Here is a 26,717-nt window from a genome sequence, read left to right on the forward strand (position 1 = left end):
GATCATCTCCCTCTACGAGCTAGCGGTTGCATGGATGGTGTGTCAGAAGTGATAGCGTTTTACCTAATTACAGGCCTGATTCAGTTCGCTCCCGTCTGTAGCAAAACTCCCACCATCTGCCTTTGGTCCAGGATGGTATAAATATGGTTACGATGTCTGCGCTCCTCCTGTTACCGTAATTTCCGAGCACCTTGCAGGCGTGATGCAGGTGACCTCGCATGCTCCTGTGGAGTCAGGCACTGCCGATATCCCTATTTTACCTATCCGCAGGCTGCGTTTTCCCCACAGGAGGTGAGAAACGTGACGGCTGCCTGTCCTGCCTGCTCCACGAACCCAAAGGGAGTCCGTGAGATGAGACTCGCCGCCATGCTGATGGCACGTGCTTGAGTGATGGAGCGTGGCTGTGCATGCATAAGTGATGGGGAATTGCTTTGCGTGCACGAGCAATGGAGAACAGCTTTGCTCGCTGGGATTTTCTGCACTGGAGAGCACTGGGGCGTTGCTGGGAGGTCTGTGTGCAGCCAACGGGTGCACGAAGAAACACACCATGCATACAGCCACCCCAACACTCGCTCTTCCAAATGATGTAGCCATCACAAGAAAGTCAAAACAGCACTTCGTGCTAACTTTTGAGCATCTCTGACTAAGGTGCCTGGAAGCGCATTATGGGAATATCTTTTTCAATTGACTGTAGAGAAAATTTAAGCACCTGAATGGTGGTACTCTGAATTGTGGCTTGATTATATGCCAGTGAAAACCTGCAGTGCAAATCCCTTGGTGTGCAAGGGGCATCAAACCGTCACCTGGCCATATGGCCACGGCCATTCACACTGGCCGTGGTGGCCAGGCTGGTCCTGAGCTCCACCCCAAGCCCTGTGCTGGGTGCGGACAGGCTTTGCTTTTTCTTGTGCCCCAAATATTTCACTTTAGGCAGAAGTTGTAACACTCAGGGCTGTAAGTAGTAAAAGCCTCACGGGGTTTTAAGCTTCACTGGCTACAGAGAAATGCTGTTTTCAGTACAATGTTTAGTACTTCGCTCCTTCGCGTAAGGACGAGGGAGCGGTTGCTGCTTTTCCTTCGGAAAAGGCATGAGATGAAGTTGTCCCACTGGGAGTATTTGGAGCTGTTTGTCCTTTTCATGAGGTTGACACCTCCCTCCTGCGCTGGCTCTGCGGAAAGGCTGGGCTTTCTAGGCAGGGAATGGCCTAAAAAAGTCCAGATGGGAACAATTTTATAGCGAGGAACAAACGCTTCTGGCTTTGGCTGGGGAGGAACCGTCATGCCGGTTCTCGGTATCTCAGGAGGGTTGTGGAGGGGCCGAAGGCCATGGCTGAGGAGTCTCCAGCCAATCTCACCCTGGATGACCAGGATGGACCAGCTTACGAGCATTTCCCCATCCCTCCTTTGGCTTTAGGGTGCTGCTTGATGGTTTTAAGGTGCATGGGACTTCTGAAAATGGTCAGTATTTTCTGGAGAACTCATCTGGTACATGATATCCTTCCTTACTTAGAGGGGTTTGGCTTTGACACTGACGTTTCAAGTCCAAATGTTTTGTTGACCCTCTTTGCTAAGGCTCCATAGCACCTGCATGAGTATCTTCCCATGGCTGAGTGCTGGGGGGATCCGTGGGCTCCTGTGCCACGCTCTCGAGGTATTTTTGGCAGGGCCATACAGCAATATTGCCGTTCTCAGTCCCAGAGCTGCAGCTGCTGCTGGGCTGGAGACAGAGCTGTGCTGCTGCTCGGTAGGGAGTTCAGCAAGGGTAATGAAGAACAATTCATTAAATGAATCAGTGGGGAGAGGTTAGGAAGACAGATTGTAATTATTATCCAGATGAATCCTGGCCTTCGAGCCGTGTGCTGGCACCTGTTAAAAGGCTCGGGGGCTCCTACTGCCGGGATGCGCAGAGCTCGTCCATGGGTTGCTGCTGGTGGAGGGACAGCCTTGGTGGTCACGAAGGAGGAATGCAGTACACTGTCACCCGCCTTTCTCCTCTTTCCACACCATCTGCTGCTTCCTGAGGGCATCGTCCAGGTTTTTGTCTTGTCTGACCTTGTTCAACCCGAGTCTGGTGATATCATGGTCCCAGGCGGACGTGTCTTGGGCCGTTGACCTCATTTCACCTGCGTACAATGCATGTTCATACATACTGAGTGGCCTCACACTTGTGCTGGGGCATTGATTTTCATAAGATGAGAAACTTTTTGTTAAAAAACCTCACCCTCTCCCCCCAAAAAAAACCCCAAAACCAGTAAAAAGCAGAGGATGGTGTTCTGCATTGGATTACTGAAGGACCAGTGGATCATGCTCTGCAAACCGAGTCTTGGGAAATTAAAAGCTGTTCATGGGTTAATTTGTATTCATGTGGGAGGTGAACCTTTGTGGGAGCATGCAGATACTGTTTCCTATGCCAGATAAATTACAGTCTGGTGGGACAGAGCTCCTGTCGCATCGTCGTGCATCAGTTTGTTATGTGTGGAAGTAATTAGGGCTCGATGGGGATCAGAGAGAGGGTAGCAGTTTTCTTAGTTTATGGACCAACATATTCTCAAATATTTGGAGCTTCACCGTTATAATTTATTCATTTGCTGCCAGAATATTAGTGCTATATTTCTGTTTAAATATCCACTCAACCAGTGCTAAATTGCAGTGATCGCTGTGGAGCTGATTTATGCCAGCTATAAGGACCCTCCATAAGTACTCACCATTCAAACAAATGCTTGCACCAATATGCCATTACAGGGAGTGGCTGATTGCACAAATAAGAAGAAAATGGCAATACCTCATAGTGAATTAAGTGTGCTAGCCTGTCGTGCCTCTGCGTTAGTGCTGCTAAGAGTTTAACTGTTCTTGAAGGGTAGAATATAGGGGTATAGATTGTGACCCACTGGGTGACGTTTAATGCCGTCCTATAAAATAAACAGATTAAAAATAGAGTTGGTCCTGTCCAGCGGTAAAAACTGGTTTTGAAGGTGGAGATCGATGTATTAGGAGTGTTACGTGTTATGTGCCAGCTTGTCCAAAATGGAAGACTATTACCTTTGGGATGCTGGCCACTGCTAGTTTGTAAAAGAAAGAACATTAATGCCAACGCAAGCCTATCTTAGCCTCAGGCAGTACCTAGGACCTCGATAACTTCTTATTTAAAAACAGCAGACTTGTATAAAACCAGAGCTGACATCCCTGCTGTTCCCATACAGTTGGGCGGTAGCGGTGCCCGGGGAGTGCGGGCAGACATCGAACCGATGGCAGCGAAGCATCTCCCTGCCTTGCCTCGCAGAGCTGTTTGACAAGCCCCACTGGGATATCGCAGTCGTGGAGGCCGAAAGGAAAACCCTGTCCTTGTAAACACCCCTCTGACAGCTTTTATGGCTCTGCTTGCTGGAGCTCCATCCCCATTACTCTTCTCCGTTGCCAGATTAAACCTGACACCATGAAGGATGGATAATATTTTGCTTGTCTGACATGCTTCTATGCCAGGTTTTCGATAATACAAAACAAACATGAATTTAAAGAGAAATCCATGGCTACCCTTTGAGGGGGAGAAGATACCAAAGTATGTCATCTATGTGCGTTTTCCCTCCTGGTTTAGGTTAATGTTTGAAAGAGCTATGCCTTGCCTTATGGTCTCTTGAGGCTCACTGACCAAGTCACCTTCTTAATACATGGGTCTGTGAGTTTTCTGTATTCCCCCAGTGTTTTTGTAGGACTGAGGTACATAATCCACTCCAATGAAGAGGATGCCCTGGCCAGGCTTGCATCCCTCTCTGCATGGGATAGGGACTTGATTCTTTCTTTCCTTCCGCACTTTGGTTTGTAAGGGAGATGAAGTCCTTTCTGCCCGTTAGGTGTGAACTCCCTCCTTCCCAAGCTGTCATTGCAGTCTTGTTCTCCTTTGGAAAGAAATCCTCTTGGGATTTGATGCTTCAGAAACCTGTTTATTGTAGGCATCCGTTGCGATTTGCTCTTTGCAGCCATCATTTCATTTTAAATAATGTACCGCTACCTCCTGCCAAGGTGGAACAAATGGACCATCGTGGTGCGCTTGCATGGAGCCAACCGGACCGTGCTGTTCCTCACACCTCGAGTGAAATAATGACATGGCTCGATGCCACCGTCGGCTCAGCAGGTGCCACGGGAGAGCTGGTAGCTGTGGGAATGTATTGCTCTGCCAAAAACTCAGAAATAAGGTCTTCTTTCCTCCTAAACAGGATCTTTTTCCCGTCATCTCACGTGCATTCCTGCCCAAACCTACCTCCGTTCTCCCCAGGCCCTTTCAGCTTCATGTTCCCCTTCTCCTGGACCTGTCTAGAAAGTCCCTTCGTTTTCCTTTTTGCTCTGTTGTGCACAATGCTGTTGGACGTGGCTTGACAGGATACGTGTCTCTGAACCTTTGTGTACCGCAATTGTGGAGAAAATTACTGTGAAGGACGCTAATTCGCTCTCTGTTAGTACCTTAATCTGACCGCTAATGTCTTGCCTTGTCAGTGAGCTCTAGCCTGTGTCTTTGTCTGGATTTAGAAAAGTAATTTACAGACTTCAAATGACTTGTTTTTACCATCATTTTGCTCCGTATTGAAAGGATAATATATCAGCAGATACGCTTGTCCTGTGTATGCCGGTTATAAACTGTGAAATACCTTTTTCTCTATTACTCCGGTCAGGCTTGCTTGCATTTTGAATATCAGTCTTTTTGGTTTGACACACAGCAGGATATACATTGGTGTCTCGGAGCTTTTGATGGTGGTGTCTTCTGTTTTGTACATGGAGTCCGTCTGAGATATCCATGCTGTGCTTTTTCATTTCACATTTTTCCCTTTACGTGCTAAAGAAGGGCTCACCGTGTCACTCAAATACTAGCTCACAGATTTTGAACATGTTTACCTTTGTACTTAAATGGGGATTTTCAGAGGAACTGTCAAAAGTAGCAAGTGAGCCATCAAAGAAAAAAATTGGTATTTTTATAGACTATTCTCAAGGTACATGTTTGTATTTTTGTTTCTGGCTTGTGCTGGACCTTCTTTTTATTGCACGTTAAAACATTACTAACAGGAAGGAGTGTTGTTTTCCCTGAAGACAAATAAACTGAGGTTAAATCATTCTGCTTTGCCTCGTGTTTACTATCTCAGGTGTTTCACAGCAGTTAGTATATACTGATGTTGCCCTTTCCGAACAGCTCGATCTTTTTATCCTGATGATCTGATAACGCTCTGAATCGTTCCCTGTTATCAGGGTGTCCAAAAGAGCCTGAAACCGAGAGGATCCCCTGAAAAAGTTGTATCTTCCTAAATAATCATTCATAGCAAAAGTGAGAAGGCGAGGAACAGCACAACCCTGTTTAGTGTGAGTTTAACTGAATGCATATGGATTTTTGAACTTGGCAATGTCTTTTTAAACGCTGTTATAATTAGTCTTTTATAGCTTCCTAGGGAAAAGATGGAAAACCTTGTGGTTGAGGGTCTCGAGAGAGGTACCTGTGGTTGGGCATTGAGCACTGTGGTTAAGCCCTGCTGCGCGCGGCTTGGCTGCGTGCAGGGAAGCTTGATATATGGGGATGCCATCTATATATATGTGGCATTTATATATGGTTTGGTAGGGTAGAGTGTCCATATAGGCTCACGCTGCCCAGGGTTTCTCCCAGAAGAGGAGGTGGAAGGAACCTGCCCCAGGTTTGAGGGAGAAGGTAGCCGGCAGCGAGGCATGGGCGTCCCATGGGAGCTGTGCTGTGGAGGAAAGAAGAACCCTGCAGAGCTTCCCTTAATGCCCGCTGGCTCTCCCCAGTTCCCTCCTAAGCAAGGCTGTTGGTCTCAAAGCCTTCATCGCTGTGAAACCGAGCTGAGGTTGAACACCGCGCCCGTGCTCAGAAAGGTGCTTGCTCCATGCGGCGATGGTGGGGAGCAGGATGGATGGGATGTGTTTTCTGGGATGTGGAGGCATGGTGCGTCGAGGTGAAGCTGTTGTTCCGTGTGGCATCTTGTGTATTGTAGGGTGGTAACTGCTGGGATTGTAGGTAGGAGCTACTAAGAGGTCTTCTAGGGGGCTTCTTCAGGGGCTTCTAGGGAGGTCTCTAGCTGCCGTGAGCAGGGTGACTTTCTTCCCTTCCCTTCCTTCTTCTTTTCCCATTTTTTTGTCTTTCTTGTTTGTTTGTTTGATGTATTTGTGACTCCTTTCTGTCTGGGAGCAGGGCTAAGCCTAGCAGAAGGTTGCCCAAAGGTATCTCCGGTTGCTGCTTCAGTGTTAACAGTTCTCATGGCTTCTGGCTGCCTTTCCCATAGGGTCCCTGTGAGCAGCCTTGTCCTGCAGGGAAAAGCTCTCATTTCTTTATCCTCAGTTTATTCTCTTTGATTTTCAATTCTCTGTGCTTTCAGCCCTGAGTCCTCATAGCCCTGGTGGTGCTCTCCCAGTGAGGGCTGCTGGAGGTGAGCAGTCGGAGCAGCGTGCAGCCAGCTCAAACCCCGAGTGGAGGCATCTACATGGGGTTTACTTGGATCAGAAGTGTGCTTTGGGAGCGAATGTCCCACCTGTCCCCACTTTCTGTGCTTTGGTTTGCATTGAGGAGCCGTCTTAGAGCACTTGGGCACAACTCCTTGTGGGTAAAACTTAGTGGGAAGATGTGCTCCAGCCCAAATGGGCACCCAGTGCATGAAACTGGGCTTGAGCTGGTCCAAAGGAATAACAAGCCCTAAATCGTGTCTAGCGTTAGGTCCTCCTCCCCATCTGTTTTGCTCTGTAGGTCTTCTCCGGGTCAATGCTGTTTGCTGATGTATCCCTTGTTGGTCTCCTCTTAAGCACTGGCTCTTTGCTTAGCCACTAAGCCTGGTGGTGACCCTACCCCAAAGTTTTCATGCTGTTTGCTAGCTCTGGATACTTCAGCAAAGGTGCCTGATTCCTCAATAGGACAAGTGTTCATGTTCTCCATCATATCACACTCATGGCTCTGTTGTGGTATTCAGCTCTACAAAGCCGTAAGTAACTGCCTGATTTGCAGAGATGAGAGGGTGGACACGCACCAGGAGCCTTAATGAGGATCTGTGCTTGCTGGTGGCCCTATCAGTGATCTGGACGAGGGGATTGAGTGCTCCCTCAGTAAGTTGGCAGGCAACACCAAGTTGGGCGGGAGTGTTGACCTGCTGGAGGGTGGGAAGGCTCTGCAGAGGGATCTGGACAGGCTGGATCGATGGGCTGAGGCCAATTGTATGAGGTTCAACAAGGCCAAGTGCCGGGTCCTGCACTTGGGTCACAACAACCCCATGCAACACTACAGGCTTGGGGAGGAGTGGTTGGAAAGCTGCCCCGCAGAAAAGGACCTGGGGGTGCTGGTTGACAGCCGGCTGAAGATGAGCCAGCAGTGTGCCCAGGTGGCCAAGAAGGCCAACGGCATCCTGGCCTGTGTCAGAAATGGTGTGGCCATCAGGAGTAGGGAGGTGATCGTGCCCCTGTACTTGGCGCTGGTGAGGCCGCACCTCGAATGCTGTGTTCAGTTTTGGGCCCCTCACTCCAAGAAGGACATTGAGGTGTTGGAGCGTGTCCAGAGAAGGACGACGGAGCCGGTGAAGGGTCTGGAGCACAAGTGTGATGAGGAGCGGCTGAGGGAGCTGGGGTTGTTCAGTCTGGAGAAGAGGAGGCAGAGGGGACACCTCATCAGTCTCTACAACTACCTGAAAGGGGGTTGTGGTGAGGTGGGTGTTGGTCTCTTCTCCCATGTAACTAGCGATAGGAGAGGAAATGGCCTCAAGTTGCACCAGAGGAGGTTCAGGCTGGATATCAGGAAAAATGTCTTTCCTGAGAGAGTGGTGAAGCATTGGAAGAGGCTGCCCAGGGAGGTGGTGGAGTCACCATCGCTGGAGGTGTTCAAGGAACGTGTGGATGAGGCGCTTAGGGACATGGTTTAGTGGTGGACTTGGCAGCGTCAGGTTAACGATTGGATTCGATGATCTTAAAGGTCTTTTCCAACCTAAATGATTCTATTCTAAAGAGCAGCAGAAAATCATTGGGCTTCCTTGGAAACATTTCTTTGCAGAGTCCTGGGAGCAATGTAGATGCCAGCAGCACCCGGATTTAAGCTCTGTTTCAGGTGGTCCCTGGGGCTTGCCGCTGCTCAGTAGCAGATGTGGGGCTGGGAAGCAGTTGCATTTCTTCCATACGTGTGGCTGGGCAGGTTTCCCATCTTCTCCTACTTTCCAAGAGAAACATCTGCCAAGGTCGTGGCAGATGAGCTCTTGGCCACAACCAGCAGCCTTTCATGGACTTTGACAGTCGTATGCTGAGGGTGGAGTGGAGGGGATGGAGGAATGTCCCTTCCTTTTCAAGTCACCATTTGATTTCTTCTTCTGGGATTGGGGTCCCAGAAATGCAGCTGAAGTGAGCCTCGGGCCCCTGTCACTTTAGATCTTGTTTGTTGGATAAACATGCCCTAACTGGAGGTTTTACACTTAAATTTTTACAGCTGCAAAGGGCCATATAAAAAGCCCCATAAAATTGCCTGGATTTATTTGGCTAAAGACTGCTCTGGGTACATCAGCATCTAAATCCTTATTCAGCATTTACGTTGCGCCGTTGCTCTCAATAAAAGCTTGCTTGTTTTCCCATGATTTTCACTAAGGCAGGTTTTTGTCTTGCTGTATTTTAAACTATCCTAATTAGAAATTTTTTACTTCTGCCTTCAAAGCCTATCTGGGAAAACCCATCTACGGGGCACTGGCTGCTAAGACAGGCTTGCTGTTGTTCAGCTTATCTTTCCAGCTTGAATGGTTTAATAGGTCAGTCAAGTATTAAAATGCGATTTTCACTTGGCTATAAAATCTTTTTTAAAGGGCGTAATTTTTTTCCTGCAAACACTTCATATTCTCTGCATCCTTTTTGTTCCGATCAGAGGTTTTAAACTTGAATATGATTTCTTATTTCTCTTTTTTCACCTGCTTCCCTGATGCTGTGATTATAAGGTGTATGTCAATATTTGAGGGGAATAAACTGCTGATGACTCCAGCTTCTGTTTAGTTTTATGAATCATCTTGGGGTCGTATGATCTCAGCAACTGCGTTAACAGCTTGTGATTTCTGACGGGACTGCAGCCAGCATGCTGCTTGGTGCTGGGCTCCCTTCACTCTGAATATTCATTACTGGTGTTTGCCGGTTGCTTACTGATTGCGAAACCCGGACTTTCTGGAGCCACGAAGCAGCAGAGTGACTTGAAGACAACTCATGCTCCCCATTTCCCGCTGGTGCTTGTCAGGAGCCACCACGTGGGATGGCTGAGGGATTTCTAAATGGCTCTGAGCCATTTTATCCTCTTTTACTGTAGGAAGAAGTTCTGCACATCTGCATGTCCCCCAGTCTGTCAGTGCAAGGCATAGGAGGGACTGTTGAGTTTTAATCTTTTGTTTTCAATATGTTCTCCCAGTTTAGGGGAAGGCTGAGCACAGGACCGGTCAATGCCCGAGACTGTCAATGCCACTGCAATCAAAGATGTCACATCTCTGCTGCCCCACCAAGAGCCACCCCACTTGGAAACCCATGTCTGTGCCAGTTGGAAATCCATGTCCGCCCCACTTGGAAACCTGTGTCCACCTCACTTGGAAACCTGTGTCCACCTCACTTGGAAACCTATGTCTGCCCCACTTGGAAACCCATGTCTACTCCACCTGGAAACCTGTGTCCGCCCCACTTGGAAGCCCATGTCCACCCCACTTGGAAACCCATGTCCGCCCCACGTTGCAGAGCTAGTGGTTGCCTGGCAGCCACCACCTGGGCTTTGCCCAGAGTTTCTTTCAAGAGACGGGCCAAAATGAGTCTAAAGAAAGAGCAAAAGTGATGGAGGAAATCTTTACTAATTTGCCCAAGTGTTTTTAACTCTTATTATTTGCCAAGTAGTGGTAGAGTGAGGAATTAATGGGATATTGCATTTTTTTGTGTCGGGAGAGCACAGGCATCATGCACATTGCTCCCTTTGGGTGGAAAGCAGTGGGTCCAGAGAAGGACGACGAAGCTGGTGAGGGGTCTGGAACACAAGTCTTATGAGGAGCGGCTGAGCGAGCTGGGGTTGTTTAGCCTGGAGAAGAGTAGGCTGAGGGGAGACCTTATCGCTCTCTACAACTACCTGAAAGGGGGTTGCAGAGAGGTGGGTGTTGGTCTCTTCTCCCAAGTGACTAGTGACAGGACTAGAGGAAATGGCCTCAAGTTGCGACAGGGGAGGTTCAGGCTAGACATTAGGAAAAAGTTCTTCACTGAGAGAGTGGTGAAACACTGGAATAGGCTGCCCAGGGAGGTGGTAGAGTCACCCTCCCTGGAGGTATTCAAGGAGCGTGTGGATGTGGCATTGTGGGATGTAGCTTGATGGACATGGTGCTGTGTGGTGTTGGGTGGGTTGTGGCTTGTTATTGTTGTTGTTTGGCGTGGGTTTTGTGGTTGTGTTGTGTGGTTTTGTTTTTTTTTTTTTTTTTTTTTTGTGGGTTTTTTGATGTTGTGTGTTGTTTTTTTTTTTTTTCCCCCCCCCCCCCCCAGGTTGGACTCGATGATCTTACAGGTCTTTTCCAACCGTACTGATTCTGTGATTCTGTGATTCTGTGATTCTGTGATTCTGGGTGTGAGGTGTGCCTACAGGGTTTGATATTCAGCAGCTGGATGAGCACGGAGTAAGCATGGGCTCCAGCGCTGGTGTTTCCATCCTTGGGGGATGAGCCCACCTCTAAGTCTGCAGCCATGAGCACGCAGCCGTGGTGGACTGAGGTGCCTTGCACGGAAATGGGGAATTGCGTTATATTTTAGTACAAGCTCAAACACAGCGTGTATGAGTGTTTCTTGGATACTTAACATGATCTGACTCTGGCGAGCTGCTGAAGGCATTTGTTAGCTGCTCTAAAACGGCTTTCCCTTTCTCTCTTCCATCTTTTATTTTCTGTAAGGAGAACACAATACGCTAAATGATTAAACCGGATTAGATTTATCTGCAGACATTTCCCTTCGAGCTGCGGTGCGTGGCCATTTCTCATCCCTCTGCCCGCGTTTGGGAGGGAAGAGGCATTGATTATATGGGAAATATGATACTATTTCTCTCTTCTGTCCTCGCAGGTGTTTACAAAATATGGGAAATGCTACATGTTTAACTCAGGAGAAGAAGGACGACCTCTTCTTACCACGGTTAAGGGTGGGACAGGCAATGGACTGGAAATCATGCTAGACATACAGCAGGATGAATATTTGCCAATATGGGGAGAAACAGGTAAGACCTTCTTTTTCCTCTTGCAAACATGCATGTACTGGTGATTTTTTTGGAAAGACCATCCTATCCCATCCTCCCCAACCAGTGTCTAATCCTAATAGCTCTTGAAAGCAAGAAGATTTGTACAGAAACGAGTTGCTTTTCTTCTTGGTGTCTGCGGCTGCCAGTTGGGACCAGCATGTCCATAGTTCAGCTCATCAGTGAGTGCAGGACTTGGGTGTCTCGATGATGATGACTGGAATGCCGAACAGGAGTGTCATCGCCTGTCCTGGGGTGGGCACTTGGGGGTGACAAGAGGTGGGGTGTCTCCTTTAGATGCTCCAGCACATCCCTTTTCCCTAGAAAGGCGTTTTTGGGAGGCCACGTTCAAGGTGGACCTCCAGCTGCTGTCTGTGTTTTCCTCCTCCTTGAAATCTGGGGACACTCATTGCCCTAATTATTGTCATTGCGTGGGTTAGTGCTGCCTGGGTGGATGAAGGGCTCAACTCATTGCACTCAGGGCATTTGGGATGGACAGCATCTGTCCCCTAACAAACCCACCTGGACTGGGCATCTGAAGAGCCAGTGTGCTGCACTGCAGCCTCTTCTAGTCCTGGTGCAGAGAAGGGCTGAAGGTGCTGACCAGAAAGGCTGGGGCTGTGTGCTGTCTCGCAGGTCTCCTGGGTTGGGACGGCAGCGCTCAGAGTGGACGTGGAAACGCTGCCTCCTGCAAGGGCAGCTCAGCAGCTCCCGTCATCCCAACCGAGCTGCCATGGTGGAAGTTGCTGGCAATGCTGGTGCCAGTTTTTTTAACGAATCCTGCCGCAAAGACGGCGGGTAGGAGGCTGGACTCTGCAAGAGCGGTGGCATGGGCAGGGGACAGCATGGGGAGTGAGTGACGCGTGCCACCGAAGCCACCCATTTAGAGCAAGCCTTATCAGTTCTTCAGCAGTGGTGGCTGCAGTTTTCACGAACCCATGTTGACATTTTAAACAAAACATCCAAAAAAATGTTGGAATATTTGCCAGCTGCTCTGTTTCTCTGGCAGTTGCAAGGCAGAGCATTGGGTGGGAGGTTTTCAGGATGAGGTTGTGTTTATTTTTGGGTATCAGGAAAGGGAGAGGAGCAAATACCACTTCAGGTTTTGTGTTGCCGTCGCTTCGTCATCCTGTGTAAATGAGTCCCTTCAAGCACCTTTCATACTTCTGCTCAATAGCAAAGAGGAGAGTTGGTTGCATTCATTCAAAACTTACAATTTATTTGTGTGGTGTTTGATTCTTATGATTTAAACAGATACGCATGGTTCCGTCAATCATTTAAAATTGCACAGGCTTCTATAGCAAGAGCTTTGCTTTCCAGCTTTTAGCTTGTACTCAAAGTCAGCCTGATCTGGCCCCGATGAGGGGGAGGAGACGGTGACTTGAAATAATCATTTCTGACTTGTTGCATTTGTTTGAAGTCTTGTCCTTTTAAAGGCAAACCAGGTTCACAATACAGAGTGGGAAGATGAAGTGCATCTCTATCTCTAATGCTTGATCGCCTACAGACTGCCTTGGGGGAGCCCGTGGGGGCAGGAAACCACCGCATTGATGGCTTGGAGATATAGCAGGCTTGGGCAACCCCACCGCAAGCTCTGTATGTTCAATTTTGTTGGGTTTTGGACCATTCTGAGGTTCCCCATGGAGACACAAACCTTGCGTCACACCCTTCTTGCTTTAGGCTTGCTTTTTGGAGCTGCCTTTTGGAGAATTTTTAGGAGGAACCCCTCCAGAAAAGCTGTGCTTTTCTATTGCTGCTGGAAAGGTGGATCAGTCTTGGCTGGGTAAACCGGACTCTCGTTACACAGGAGGCAAAAATAAAGAAAGAAGCAAGTGGAGAAATAAATTGGGCAGACAAATGATGAGGGAGGAAGGTCAGCCAGGTCTTGGTCTTGCCGTCTGGCAGGAAAACTGGGCAGGAGAGCCTGTGGCAGTGGGGAGGAGGTTTCCAGTCTGGTACCCCCATGTCTATGAGCATCACCGTCATCCAGAGGTTAGGTGGGATGGTAGCTTCTCCTCTGGTCACTCTCTTCAGACAACTTTCAAGCCCTGCATGGGGCAAAGGTGCTTGGAACTTGGCCATGGCTGTGGACTTGAAACCTGAGGAGGGGAAAAAACCAACCCTAAGTGCATTCATTTTTTTCAAAAATCTTGTGGCTTTTAGGCTTTTGAATCCAGACTCGATTTTTGACCACATGTGGAAGGGAGCAATGTACCCCTTTGATTTTCAAGATGCCCCTGATGATGGCCTGCTCCCCCCCATGACCTCACCACTGCTAGTCTCACATATATTTAATTTAAATTTGTACTCAGCTAAAGATTAGAGGCACAGGGAGGGATTCTCATGTCCCTAGAACTGAGCTGATACTATGGGGCTGGATTGCGCTGTGATAGTTATTAGGATCTCTGTCTGACTGTGAAATGCTATAGGATTCAGGGCAAAACTATATAAATAGGGCTGTTGGTTTGGTTAAATGGCGTTGGAGAGGCTCCTGGACTCGTTGCAAGCAAATTTGGCCATGTTCTTACAGGCCCAAGTAGAACTGGTACTTGACTTTGAAGCTCATAAAACATTAATCTTCGCCTTTCAACAAGAGACTTTTTCATCCTCCGCATTCGTACAGCGCCTTGTACAAGCTGTCTTCAATCTTCATTGAGCTCTCTGGACACTACCAGAATAAAAATATTAACTATAGTGGTTAATAGTTGCTGTTCCCATGGAAACACTTAACTCAGCTCTTAGTAGGTAAGTGAAGGAGTTGATGATTTCCAAATATTTGCATAATAATGTAAATGTGTTTGGAATTCAATCTCCTCAGCTGCTACCACTGGGACTGCACAAACTCGGCTCTCCAATGAGAAGCTTTGTCAAGGGCACGCAGCTCTTGGTGGTGAACTTCAGCCCTTGCTACGGAGAGGGGCGGGGGTGGACGTGGGTTGAGATCTTCGTGTTGCAGTGCCAAAGCCACGTGTAGGCACGGGGAGGTCCAGCCAGTGGGGATGCCTCCAGGATGGAAGGAGTGGAGTTTTTTCTTCCCAGTGAGTTCCTATCTCCCTTACACCCTGAGCTGTTCCCTTCTCTCCTTATCTTTAACTCTTCAGACACTTCTGCAGACTGGGTTTGCTGCTCCATTTTCCCAGTAGCCATCCTCTACCCAGCAGCTGCTGTTCTAGTTGCGTCTTAGGCAGTGATTTTTGTGTGCTTGAGTTGCTTGACCTTTTTTCTTCAGTTTCCAACTTCTGCAGCGTCCCTCAAACGTGGCTCCTCAAACCATTGCCTTTCCCAGCTGGCTGTCCCATGGTAATCCAAGTTTTCCCAGAGCTATCTGGAGCTGTCCCCACAGAGCTGCTGTCTCAGACGTGGTGTTTGCACCCCATTAGGGCTTCACAGACATTGAAGGTGGACCAATCTCTTTCACCACAGAATGCTCTTCAAATGGAAGGATAATGCATTTCTGTGGCCCACCGTGGTGACCTTGGCTCATGCTCGCTGCAAGGGTCTGTCCCCTTGAAAACAGCCACCCAATGAACCCTTCAGGCCCCAGCTCACTGCCTCTTCATCCCAACCACGGCCGGGACACCCTGTGGGACCTTTCCTCCTGCACCTCGGGTCCCTCAGACCCTCGTTGGCCCAGGGCAGTTGTGGTTCTGTTGGATGCAGGGCTGATTTTTATCAATGCCAAGTTCAAACGGTGGCATCTTATTCTGTATATAGTCCCGTAGCTTCTTTGCTTTTTGCTCCAGATTTGGAGATGCCATAAAACCGCATTCTCCTTCACAGCCCCGCATGAAAATAGTTGGCACGTGGACTCAAAAAAATCCTCATTTTGCTGCTGGCTGCATGCCTCAGGATCTCTGCTTTCTTTTTTAAACTGTCCTTTGCAATTCAAATAAGAAGCGAAGAAGGAAAATACTGGTTCGTAGCTTGGGATAGGGCTGCTCCAGGAGCTGCTGCCACCATGTCACATTGGCATATGCTTTGTAATACAAAAAGTGATTTAATTGTTACTGACTCAGCAAACAAAATGAAGTGTATTGTCATTCTAAAAAGACCTTTACTGAGTATCCGTTAATATCTTGGGGAGCTGAAATATCTTGTCTAACAAGTTGCTCGTAATAGAAAAATACACCTTTTGGTTGACTGTCTGCATATGCAAGCCCATTATTTGAACATGTTAAATTTATGTGCAGTCTAATTTTGGAATAGCGAGCGTACGCAGGCTGCTCCAGTCTTGATTTTCAAGTGCAAAGAAAAGGGTATTTTGACTGTGCCTGGATGTCATGGCATCAGGCAGCCATGCCATCTTCGGGTGTGCAAAAATATTGTGTCAGGACTGTCAAAATCATGAGGCGTGTGGAAAGAAAATGACGATAAAAAAGAAAAAGAACTGGAAATTTCTCTCTTTTGCACTTCCAGAATTTATATTTTCTAGCATTTTACTTTAACCATGAGCGTACTAGACATCAAAAGAGTGGGAAAATAATTTGTGGCTCAACTCTTCACATCACCTTTGTGCTTTAAAGAAAGCCTTAAATATTCCAGGTGGGAATTGTGATGCACCCAAACAAAAAAACCAGCAATCCTGCATGGGGTAAAATGCAAGATGCAAATAATTTATACCAGGGAAAACGCTTTCCAGTAACCGAGGGGGAAACAGCAAACCGCAGACTCGGAGTAGCGTAGGTGGAAGCTGCAGCCAGTCGTACATATGGCACGGAGTCTCCCGAATTCTGCGGTTACGCATCTTTGTCTCACAAGATGAGGCGTCGGGGAGTGGTGGGGCTGCGGAGCGTGTTTGTTTTATTGCATTTGATAGGGAAAGTGGCAGAAATGCAATCAAATATAGTGAAAGAAACTCTAATTTATAGCAGTGACTATTTGATTAGAAAGAGAATCCACTTCTGGTTAATCTTTCTGGAGTGGCCCAAGGTATTATATATTGACCTAATATAGGAGCACAATAAACTGGAAATCACTCGGGCTACAGGGCTGTAAATAAGAAATACAATGGGAGAGCTTTGCGTTTGTGTTTCAGGGATTGTTGGATAAAGATGAACATTTCATACCAATTAATGAAGTAACATGCTGAATAAAAAAAAGGGGATGAGAAGCGCGCTATAAAATTGCACTAAGAAGAAGCATGAAATCTATAAAGCTTGAGGCTTCAATCCATTTAGGAGACTATCACGTAGTGTTATGGGCTGCTCTTATTTAACTCGATAAAAAACACAGGCTACGAGCAAGACTTCTGATCTAGGTCACACTGAGAAAGATCTCAAGCCTGTTTCCTTCACGCCCAACCCTTTTGGATCGCAATTTATTTTTTGCTTCCCAGTAGGACTTTTTCACCCTGTTACGAAGTGGTGGGTACCAATCCCTGCCCTCAAATGGTGGATGCAAGGAGGAACCATCTGCTGGTGGCTGGAGGAAGCCCCTCTCCAGGGGGTTGTGGTTTGGGAAAGGGAAAAGCTGACGGCATGTGGTGGGAGCTGGGGGACCAACCTCTGCCGTACCCGAGGCGCTGGATGCTCACCCTCCCTCCGGGCATCGCTGCGGGGGGAGCTGAGGCATGTCTGTAGCATTAATCCAAATTAGCCAGAGGTGCAGGTGGTTTCGGTGGCATTGAATTTCCATGCTGCTGCTTTTCTTCCTCATTAAAGCCGCCTTAATTCCGCTGATCTCTTTCCACTTCCAAATTGAATTTAGATAAATTGAATTAGCATGGCTTTAATTTTGAACCGGGGTCTTCACGCAAGCCCTGATGCTGTAGAAGTTATCTGGGATTTGTTTGCGGCTGCTGGCTGTTCTGGGAAGGGCCGTTTGGGTCTTCTTTCAGTCTCTAAAGGGGGGAAAAGTAACGGTGGTGCCACCCGTGCTGCGACGAGCAGCACTTCTCAGCCAGCCCTGACCTTCCTCCAGCTGCATCTCCCTGGGGACCAGCTCATGGTGGGATGCTTGTAGAGAGGTCCTGGGACATCACTCCAACAGCGGCACAAGCCTTGCTGCCTCGCTTTGTGCACAGCTTGGGGTACGTCATATTTTAGAGAAGGTGTCTCTCTGGTGGCTTTTTTCTGGCAAAGAATAGGCTGTTAAGGCTGTGTTGAGGGATCTACTCCCTGCTTTGGGTTTTGGGATCTGTAGTGGAGCATCTCCAGGACCTGCCTGAAGTTTGGGATGCTCCAGGCATCAGTCCAAAGGGATTTGCAACACAAATCACCCACGTTCGCTCCTTGCAGCCAGCACCATGGCGATGCTTTTGGCTCGAGACAGGGCTGTTCCTTCTCATTGCTCACAAAAGCCCTGATAACTTTTTGGAAAGGACTTGGAGGGGGCGAGGGTGACCCCAGGCAGGTGCGGGTGGCTGGTGGCCAACGCTGCCAACCCTGGAAATTCATCTCGCAGAAGTTTACTGATGTGGGCACAAACTGAGAACGTTTCCATGGTTTCTTTGATTTTTTTCGTTTTATTTATTTATTTTTCCTGCCCTCTAGGATTTCGTGCCAGGCAAGACAGATATAAACAGCAGCTCCGTGCTGCTGAGATGGGTCTGCAGAGCGTTGTTCCTGCTGCACTACAGCATCTTATTGCAAGGATTTTTACAGCACGGAGGGAGAGTTGGTTTAGCTCAGGGGTCAGATGTGTCCCCCCCTTTCCTCAGAGCCTCCCCAGCCCTGGCACTCGGTCTCCAGCTGTGCAGCCTCTGTGCACGGCGCATTAATAAGCCCAAGCCCTGGAGCATTTGATTTGCCAGCTGTGGAGAGGCACAAAGCACTCACTGTCATTTACTTCTGCATATTAATATGATTAGCGGCGGTTCTTCATAAATCCAGGCCTCCTTTTGCTTACAAAACATCTGAATTCACGTGGTGGAGGAGGCAGCCTGGGTTCCCCCAGGTCATGGCCGCAAACCCGCCAGGCTCCTGGCCTGGTCCGAGGAGCTGTTTCGGATTTACACCATGGGGGAATCGTCTGCAGGCTTTGAGCTGCTGGTTTTAACTGCAGAGTTTGGGAAAAAGGGAAAAAGGCACTGGTTTGTGCATCTGCTTCATTTGCAGCTTGTGGAGTTCAAAGTGGAATAATTATAATTAATCTAAGACTCATCTGTAAATATAAAAGAAGTAAGGAATGACCTGGGAATGGAAGAAGTGATGGGTAGCAGCGGGTACGCGCCGTGGTGGGATGGTGGGCTACAGCAGTGATTGGTGATGGCTTGCACGGGGATATCCCATTCACATGTTCCTGCAAAACCCTGAGCACGTTTTACAATGGGAAACTGCTTCCTAAAAGTCCGTGTGTTAGTGCTGACTCCAGGGCTTCGCGGAGCTTTTGCAATTTCTTTTCCATTATGGGGTTGTTGCAAGAGTTGCCTCCTGCGTGCAGCTGCGGCTGCCTTAGGGCAGCTTTTTGGCAGATGAAACTCCTGTTTGCCTTGGAAGGGTTGGTTCTCGATTTCATTTACCAATTAAAATAAAAAAGGAAAGGGAAAAAAAAAAAAGAAGAAAGGCAGGGCAAGGTGTGTGTAAGAGTAACTTGCCTTCTCCAGCACTTTCCAGCCCAGAGCATTTTCACCAGCTGATTAACAAGCCCTGTGTGTACGTGGAACAGCGCAGGCGGATGAAATGCTGCTCTCTCTGGAAGGAGGAAAGACCAAAAAGGCTTTTATTATTCACAGTAAGAATACATGATGGTTTAAGATGGAGAAAATGATGCTGAATTCATCTGGAAACTGCAGCGGGGACTTGGGGAGCCGGAGGGGGTCGGCTTTGCTTGGCATTTAACCAGGGCACTTGCGTTAATGCCCTCTGTTATTACAAAAGAAGCATCCCGGGATCCTGAATTAACAACTTTCCCTCCTGATTAGCTTCAGCTAATCTCTTTTTAAGGAATGCTGGATAAGACACACCGGCATCTTCACTGCAGCTTTATTCATGGTGTGTAGGGGATGTGGCAATGCGCTGCCTTGCTCTCCGCTGTGCGTGGGGCGTCCCTAGCTGTTGGCTCCTGACTGTTTGCAGGGCAATGCACAGGTCTGGTGATGGTGTGCTGGGGCGGCGGTGGTGGACATCCCTCCCCGGCTCCTCTCCCACCCGGCACCCTGTCTCCCAGCAAGCCAGAGCAGAGAAATGAATCTTGGCTGGCGTTGGATTTCAATTTTTGCAAGAGCGTAGAGCCCCAGAAAGGCACAAAATCGAAATCTGAGTAAGTGAAGACAGCCACAAAGCCATAAGCCTGATATCCCCCATCACCGAGGGCGAGCCTCATGTATCAGCTCTTTATGAAACTGTGAGGTTGACTGGTGGTAATCGGTGTGTTCAGAGCCCTGCACAGACACCTCTGTGCCAGAAGTATTTTAGATTACGATCCGCAGTGAGAGCCCATAAAAGTGATGAAGAAGATTAAACTAGGACGGTAATTTGTTGCGTGACATCAAATTCATCCTTAGAGAGTCAAATTATCCTCGCTGCTTACGTCCCTGTCTGCAAAATGAAGTAGAGCTTCCCGTGCATAAATCTCCTCTTGCTTAAATATAAGCTATTAAATGCTACCACGAAACGACTTCTACTGAACCGCAGTCAGTGCTGCAAAAGGAGAACACTGCTTTATCCGAAACGACGCGAAGGTTTGGCGTTACCAAGCAGCAATAATTAGCCAAGGCAATCGAAAAACACCCCAAACCCCAATGACACAGGGTTGCTTCATCCTTCTGAAGTCTTGAACATCCAAAGAGATAAATGGTATCTATAAAGCAGCAGTGACCTCGAGCATAAATAACACCGAGGGGTTCTGGCCAGAAGAACTCGTTGCTTTTTTGCAGTAGGAAACTCTGATCTCATCAAAGGCAGCTTGACCTTTAGGAGGCTGGTTGGTGTCACCTAAAGGGAGGCGTAAAATGTGCTGTATCTTGGACCTTTTCCTAATGAGAGCAAGAATTCATTCAATTAGCCAGGTTTCCTGGGGAGAAAAGGTCAACGTTATTTCCACCTTCCACCAGCCCCCTGACAACCACAGCATCCACAAAATTAGGCTGCCACTAAAAATTAATTATGTTTTCCTGAGCACACTCATCAATAGCACCGGAGTGAAGAGAGGCAGCTCAAAGGTTACTCAGGTTTTTGTGTCTGGACTGTGTCATTAAGGTTGTCACATAACCGATATACTCCCCTTCGTGGTGAATTGCTCTCCAGGGCCTCTCAGTGCTATCGTGGAGCTGGAGAGAGCCAACGCACTTGTTGAAAAAGCTATTTTTTCTCTTTCGTGATGTAGCGGGTACTGCTGTTTCCATGCGCCCAGGAAATTGTCAGGGGCTGATCCAGGCTCGGATTGCGCCAAGGACTGATGTTGGCCATCCAACACGGCTTGTGGAATGAATGGACTTGGGGAGGGGAAGATTTCAACTTGGTATTAAAATCGAATGGTTGGTTGTTTTTAATAAATACGGGGATATGTTCACCTGTAGCCAGTCTTTAAGCTTTTGGATATCTGAGCCCAAAACAGGTACTTTTTTTAGCCATCAAGAAGAACATCTCAACAGCTTTGGCAGCTGGTAAGCGCACACGAGCCTGAAACCTGTGGGCTTTTTGCAAGGGATTTCCTCACCGGGCAGCGCAGGTGAGTCAGTAGCATCCCCGTGTTTTGTCCATCAACCCTTCTGGTCTCCAGGATGAGCTTGATGCTGAGGTCCTGGCCCGTGAGCTCAACTAAGGAGTGTGTTTCAGCCCATCCTAGTGCAATCAGCACATCATGCAATGTCCTCTAGGTCTAATTTGTGCCAGTTTGGCAATTAGACATACAGAATTTAAAAAAAAAAAAAAAATCACAGTGCTTATCTGCTGCAGGTATCTCATCTTCTCCTTTCCCAACACCCAGTCCCCTATACAGACACGTATGTGCAGAGCAGTTAAGACATGGCTGGGAAAGCTGCTTGTATTCCTGTGCTCCTGCTTGAGAAGATGTGTGAGCTACTGTGACAGCAAGGCTTTATTCTCTGTAGAACTGGTATTAGCAAGCACAGTCAGATATCCCCAGTCACATAATGTTGTTAAACTGAAGGCTGTAGATCTGTATCAATGACTTAATGAGAAAATCCTTTAAGGGATGTAGATGCTTCAAAAGGTCTTTAAAAAAAAAGCCCCAAAGTCAGGAAATGTTCATTTAAGGCAAAACTAAAGGAATAAAAACTAGAAGTTGGCTTTGGGAAATCTGGTAAAGCAGAGATAAGGCACCTAAAATCAACGGATACATGTTACAAAGCAATGCCATGCAGCATTAAAATTAAATATGCATTTCATGCTGCAGCTTTCGTTGGAGTCTTTGTGGCTGGTGTGTAAAGTTAAATGCCTGTAGCCAAAATATGAACGCTCAAAATAGCGAGAATTGATGCGGTAGTAAGGAGACATGAGAAGAAGCCTGGCATGGCCAGTGTCGCAGCTATCGGCCGGTGCCCAGGTGGCTCGCTCTGAGGTGACAAGGTTTGGGGGCTGCTGTCTGCAGCCTCAGCCTTTGCTGTCCCAGGAGCTGCAAAAGTGCCTGCAAACGTCTGGGTTTTATTGCTATTTTTTCTGAGCACTGGGAGCGAGGTATCAGTGACTCTGGTGAGGTTTTGGGATGCTCTCTGGATGCATGGGTTTTACGTGAGGATAATCCAGGTCATTACCCCTCTCTCTGGTCTTAACCCTTCCCCAAGTGTCTTCCTTTCCCTCCTGGAAGACGAAGAGCTCAGCGCATACTAATCAATCTCACAGAGGTACCAGGAGATTTTGTGCCTAGAAAGCGCTTTGAAGATAAAAGTCTTTTGCAAGTGCTAATTAAATTTAATTGTATTAATCTCTTTGGTGCAAGGATCATTGTTTTGCTCCGACTTTGTCCAGCCTGTAGCAACACGGGCTCTCAGGTGCTTCCTAAGGCAAATTGCTGTAGTCCCCATGCGGTGTAAAGCTGTGCTGAGGATGACAGTGGAAGGGTTTTCCCCTCCTGTAGATGCTCTGGAAGCATTTTACTTGTGCTGAGCAAGATGAGTAGAGCCCGACAGTCTTCTCTTAAAAACATCATTGCTTCCACCAGCTCCGAAGGAGCAAATAATCTGTCTTTCCTGAGATACGGAGCAAACAAAGTATGTCTTTCCTGTGTGAAAGAATTTGAGGAGTCCCAGTGCCCACGCACCACATAGGAGCGCTCCGTGAGGGTTTCCTGCAGCTCTTGGTGGCCACTCCTTATCTCACCTCATTTCATCATCAGGCAGCATCACCAAATTTTCATTGTTCTTTCAGTTACGGCTCTCTCCTTCCTTGTTTACAAGACCAAATAGCCAACGGTCCATGTTGAGCATCTCTGTCGAAGAACATGGCTGTCTCTGGTTGTACCATGTCTCGTTGCAGTAATACAAAGCGCTCAAAGGAATCACAGATGACAAAGAGCATCTAGAGCGTGCTTCTGGATGGCTGGAGAGCAGGTGAAGACTATCTTAGCAGAACAGAAGAGCAGAGGGGAAAAAAAAGAGTTGTGATTAATTATTCAGCTTTTTTGGAGGTTAAAAGGAGGGCACGAAAGAGTCAAAGCTCCTCTCTCGTCAGCCTGCGAGCAGTGCATTTCTGCCGCTGCATTTACTAGATCTGTGATGGTCGGATGTGTGGAGGAAAGATGAAAAGGGAGGAAAAAGCTTGAGTGTTGCAAGGTCTTTATCAGCTCTGCTGTGTCTGTGCTGCCAGAGCAACAGCCATTGCAATGATACGGTGGTGGCATCTGCTGCCCCGTGAGGTCTTCTGCTGCCCAGTGTTACCTGCAGCAGCGCTGGGCTTCACTTGAGATGGTTGAAATGGGGAAGGAGTCGACACTGTCTGGTTTAGAAAGGAGGAAGGGGAAACCCTGATAAGTCTTCAGGTATGGGAAAGACTAAGCTGGGGAGAAAGGGAGGGGCAAGCCATGGTGGTAGGTGAAGGATGAATGGACTTGCATGGTTGGGAGGACACTGCGTGAACCCTGGAAGGGGGTCTTCTCCTGTCATCCCCTGTGCCCATAATGGAGTGAGGGAAACCCATCTTCACTGGAGGCTTTAGGGACAGGTGAGATGACGGTCCATCGGAGGAGGCTGGGACTGCTGTGATGCAGCCCTGGGGCAGGAGGTTGGGTTTGGTGGTCTCACCAGGGCTCTTTTGGCCCCGGCTGTGGGAGGGGTCACTTGGCGCCCTTGGGGCTCCTGGCCTGCCCTGCAGGGTGATGTGTGGGTGATGTTACTGGTGACCCGTGCAGCTGGTGCATTGGCATCTTTCTTCTGCTTCTTCAGGACATGTTTCTAATGCTTTCTCATTTCTTGGCAAAGTGAGGTGTGCCAGGTCATGACTGTTGACGGGTCTGGATGACTTTCCTGCTCAGTGACAGCAGAGTGAGATCACAAAGCCACGTAGCAATAAAAAATGACCTGTTTTAGAGCTGCCTGGTATGCCGAGGCACCACTACCTGGGAAGAAACCCAAGCATTTCAGCGCTATCTAGGGTTGGTTTTGGCATGCTGCCACCACCGATGTATACTTTGCTACCAAACACCCTGTGAAACTGGGGGGCCTTAGGAAAGAGGACTGCGCCTGTGTTTTGTTTATCAATTTTAATATTTTTGTTGTGGTTATTACTTCCACTACTACTCTATAAGGAGAAGCTTATAAAGATTAAGAGAGAGAAATGCCATCTGCGGAGTTTGGCCAAGTGACAAATTATGATGTCGTTACTCAAATATTTTGGGAGAGTGTGAAGAGCGGAGATGGGAAGTGATTGCCATTGCCTTTGCAGAAGGAAAAGTCTCTTTTCTTCCAGTGGAAGGTCAGCATGAGAAAAGCAAAATAGGTGTTTTTGGAAGCGGGGATGTGAAAGAGGTTTCTGCTGTTAAACAGCCCTATATACAACCCGAAGCATGCCGGGCAGCTGGAGGCAGAGGTCCTTCTCTTTACAGGGAAAGACCAAAGATAAGCAAAGGATTCATGCAGCGGCTTGGAGAAAAAGGGCTCTGAGCCAGCTCTGCTTTCCCTTGTGATCTGGTCACCTTTGGTTTAGGGCAAGAGACCTTCAGCTCACAGGGACGTTGGTTTTGAAGTCTCGATTTCACGCAAAAAAAAATATTTTCCACCAGTTCTGAGCACCAAGGCACTGTGCACCCGGCGCTGGAGTTTTAGCCAGCCAGCATCCTTCCCAAACTGATTTATTTTGCAACACTTCAGCACCTGCCACAAAGTCTGAATCCGGTCCAGGCTGCTGGTCCCAGTGGGGGAGCAGATGGTTCCCCCAGTTTGCTCCTCCATGATCCGGGCTGTTTCACTGGTGGCCTCTACCGCTTCACTGACATCTTCCTCCAAGACGTGCAAGTCATGGAGATTTGACTCCCATCTAATTCCAGCTCTGTGGTGTAGCCACATCACAAGGGATGTCAGAGCTGATTCTGGGGGGGAAAATGGCAAAAAATCGTGTTTATTTCAGTGATGTCCTGATTGAGACGTATTTCTCATGCTCTGAGCTCTCATCCAAGCATGTTCCCAAGGGAAAATTTGACACATTTTGATGTTACACAGGAGTTTGTTATACTCCATCCCAGGAACCAGGAACAATTTATCTTCAGTGTCTCATTGTAATGCCCTTCAGTGCAGATATTTATTTCCATAACAGTAGTAATGGCCTCACGGGGTTGTTTGTATAATGTTGCATGGGCTTCCATAAATATTTCAATAATAAAAACAATAATTAAGCATTATTGCCACAATACAAGTTAGTATTGAACTTGTGAAAGCTGCAAACTCATAAAAGCAAGAACACTTGCATCTCTGGCTCCTGGCTCCATCCCACACCACTGCGGCCGAGGGAGCAGGGCTGGGCTTTGGAGAGGAGTGGACCAAGGCTTCGTGGACTGGATTTGGTCATTTTGCTGCCCCAGAGCAGGATGTTGACATGCAGGAGCCTGTGTGAGCCCTGGGCTGTTGCCGTAAGGATGCTGAGTGGGTCCCCTGGGCGCGGGGACGCTCTTGCTGTGCTGGGGCGAGAATTGAGGTTCCCAGAGACAAAATCTTTCCTTGGGGTTGGAGTTAGGATCCGTAAAGCATAACAATGCAGATCTTTGGGGCTAGGTAAGAGTGGGGAGGTGCGGGAGGCAGCCTTTGCGTATTCGTAACCCTGATGGTCTCTTCCCCCGCCCGTCTCCCCCATGGTTTTGCTTTCTGGGTGCAAAAGCGGGTGCAGAGCGGGCGCAGTCATGCACAATGGAGGACCTCAGCCTTTCACCACGAACCGTGCAGCCTGGAAGTGCGCTGCGGGGGTGTCCATGAGCCTTTGCAGCCAAAATCCTTTTGGGCTTTGAAAGGGCAACGCTTCTTCTCAAAGAACAGATGATTGTATCCTGGCTCCAGTACTGCAATGTAGTATTTAAGCTGTCCATGCTAGCAATACTCTTTCTCCACAGCCCTGTATTGTTGGCTCCAGAGCTTTTGATTTCCAGATTAAACTTATTCACAGTCAGCTTATCCTAGTTGGATTTTTTTTTTTTTTTACAAATATTTTCCTGTCGATGGAAACGTTCTGCTCCCGTCTGGTGTTTGCCTTTGATGTATTTATAGAGAGGATTCATAGCCTTCGTCTCGCCAGACGATACACAACCCAAGCTGTGTTGGACTCCTCCCAAATGCCGGGTTCCCCATTCCTCTTCCCATCACAGCAGCTTTGGTGCGCTCCTTTCCCCGTCTCAATCAATCAGGATCCAGTGACCAAAACCAAGGATGGTATTTCAGATGAGTTTCCACTACGAAGACTCTCTTGGAGTCCCCTGGCTTGCAGGCATTACTTCTTTGTCTGTGTTGGCACCCAAGAAGGTGGATTTGGGGACTGAACAGGGTGACGGAGCTCTGAAAGCTGGAGAGGACCCATCCCACCCTCCGTTACCCATTAAAAAGAGATTTCTCATCTAAATAAGTCAAGCAGCCCTCAAAGGATGGGGTGGGTAATCACCCATCCCTACCCATGGGCTGTGGAGGGACCCTAGTGACCACCTGAGACTTGATGGTCAACTCTGAGAAGGCCAAAACATGAGGAGCCGAACGTTTCCCTTGCTTTTGTCTCTTGCAAAATCCACCTCATCTCCCCAAAATGTCAGCAGCGTCCAGCTATGCCTTGTGCTCCGTCCCTTTGCTGTATTTCACCTCCTGCCCGGTCTCTTGTGCTGCCGTTTTCTCCCCGTGCCTTGCAAAAACTCAGAAGCAACTTCTGGTATCAGCAATGCCGTTTTCCATTTAAATCTCCAGGTTAGCACTGATTGATTTTTTTCTTTTTCCCCCCCTCCAGCAGCATTGGTTGCAGCGCTGCAGGCCGTGCTAGATGTGATTTTCACAGATTATTTTTATCAGAGCAAAATATTAGACTGCCTGCTGCCATATGAGCTCTGTCTGTGCCCCGCCGGCCTTGGTGTGGGCAGCGCGCTACAACACAATGCAAATATTTTTATATATAGCATCCTC

General features: G+C 48.1%; 1 protein-coding gene across 1 annotated transcript in view; it reads left to right on the top strand.

Annotated features, from left to right (window-relative positions):
- The window catches only part of LOC104257167 (acid-sensing ion channel 2), a 513,947-nt gene that overhangs the window by 453,695 nt on the left and 33,535 nt on the right, over positions 1 to 26,717 (top strand). The window contains exon 2 of the mRNA XM_059830406.1: positions 11,068 to 11,218. Coding sequence (XP_059686389.1) covers positions 11,068 to 11,218 — 151 coding nt within the window. The remainder of the gene's footprint in view (positions 1 to 11,067; positions 11,219 to 26,717) is intronic.

Source organism: Gavia stellata, chromosome 28 (assembly GCF_030936135.1).
Source record: "Gavia stellata isolate bGavSte3 chromosome 28, bGavSte3.hap2, whole genome shotgun sequence".
In the NCBI taxonomy this organism is placed as follows: Eukaryota; Metazoa; Chordata; class Aves; order Gaviiformes; family Gaviidae; genus Gavia; species Gavia stellata.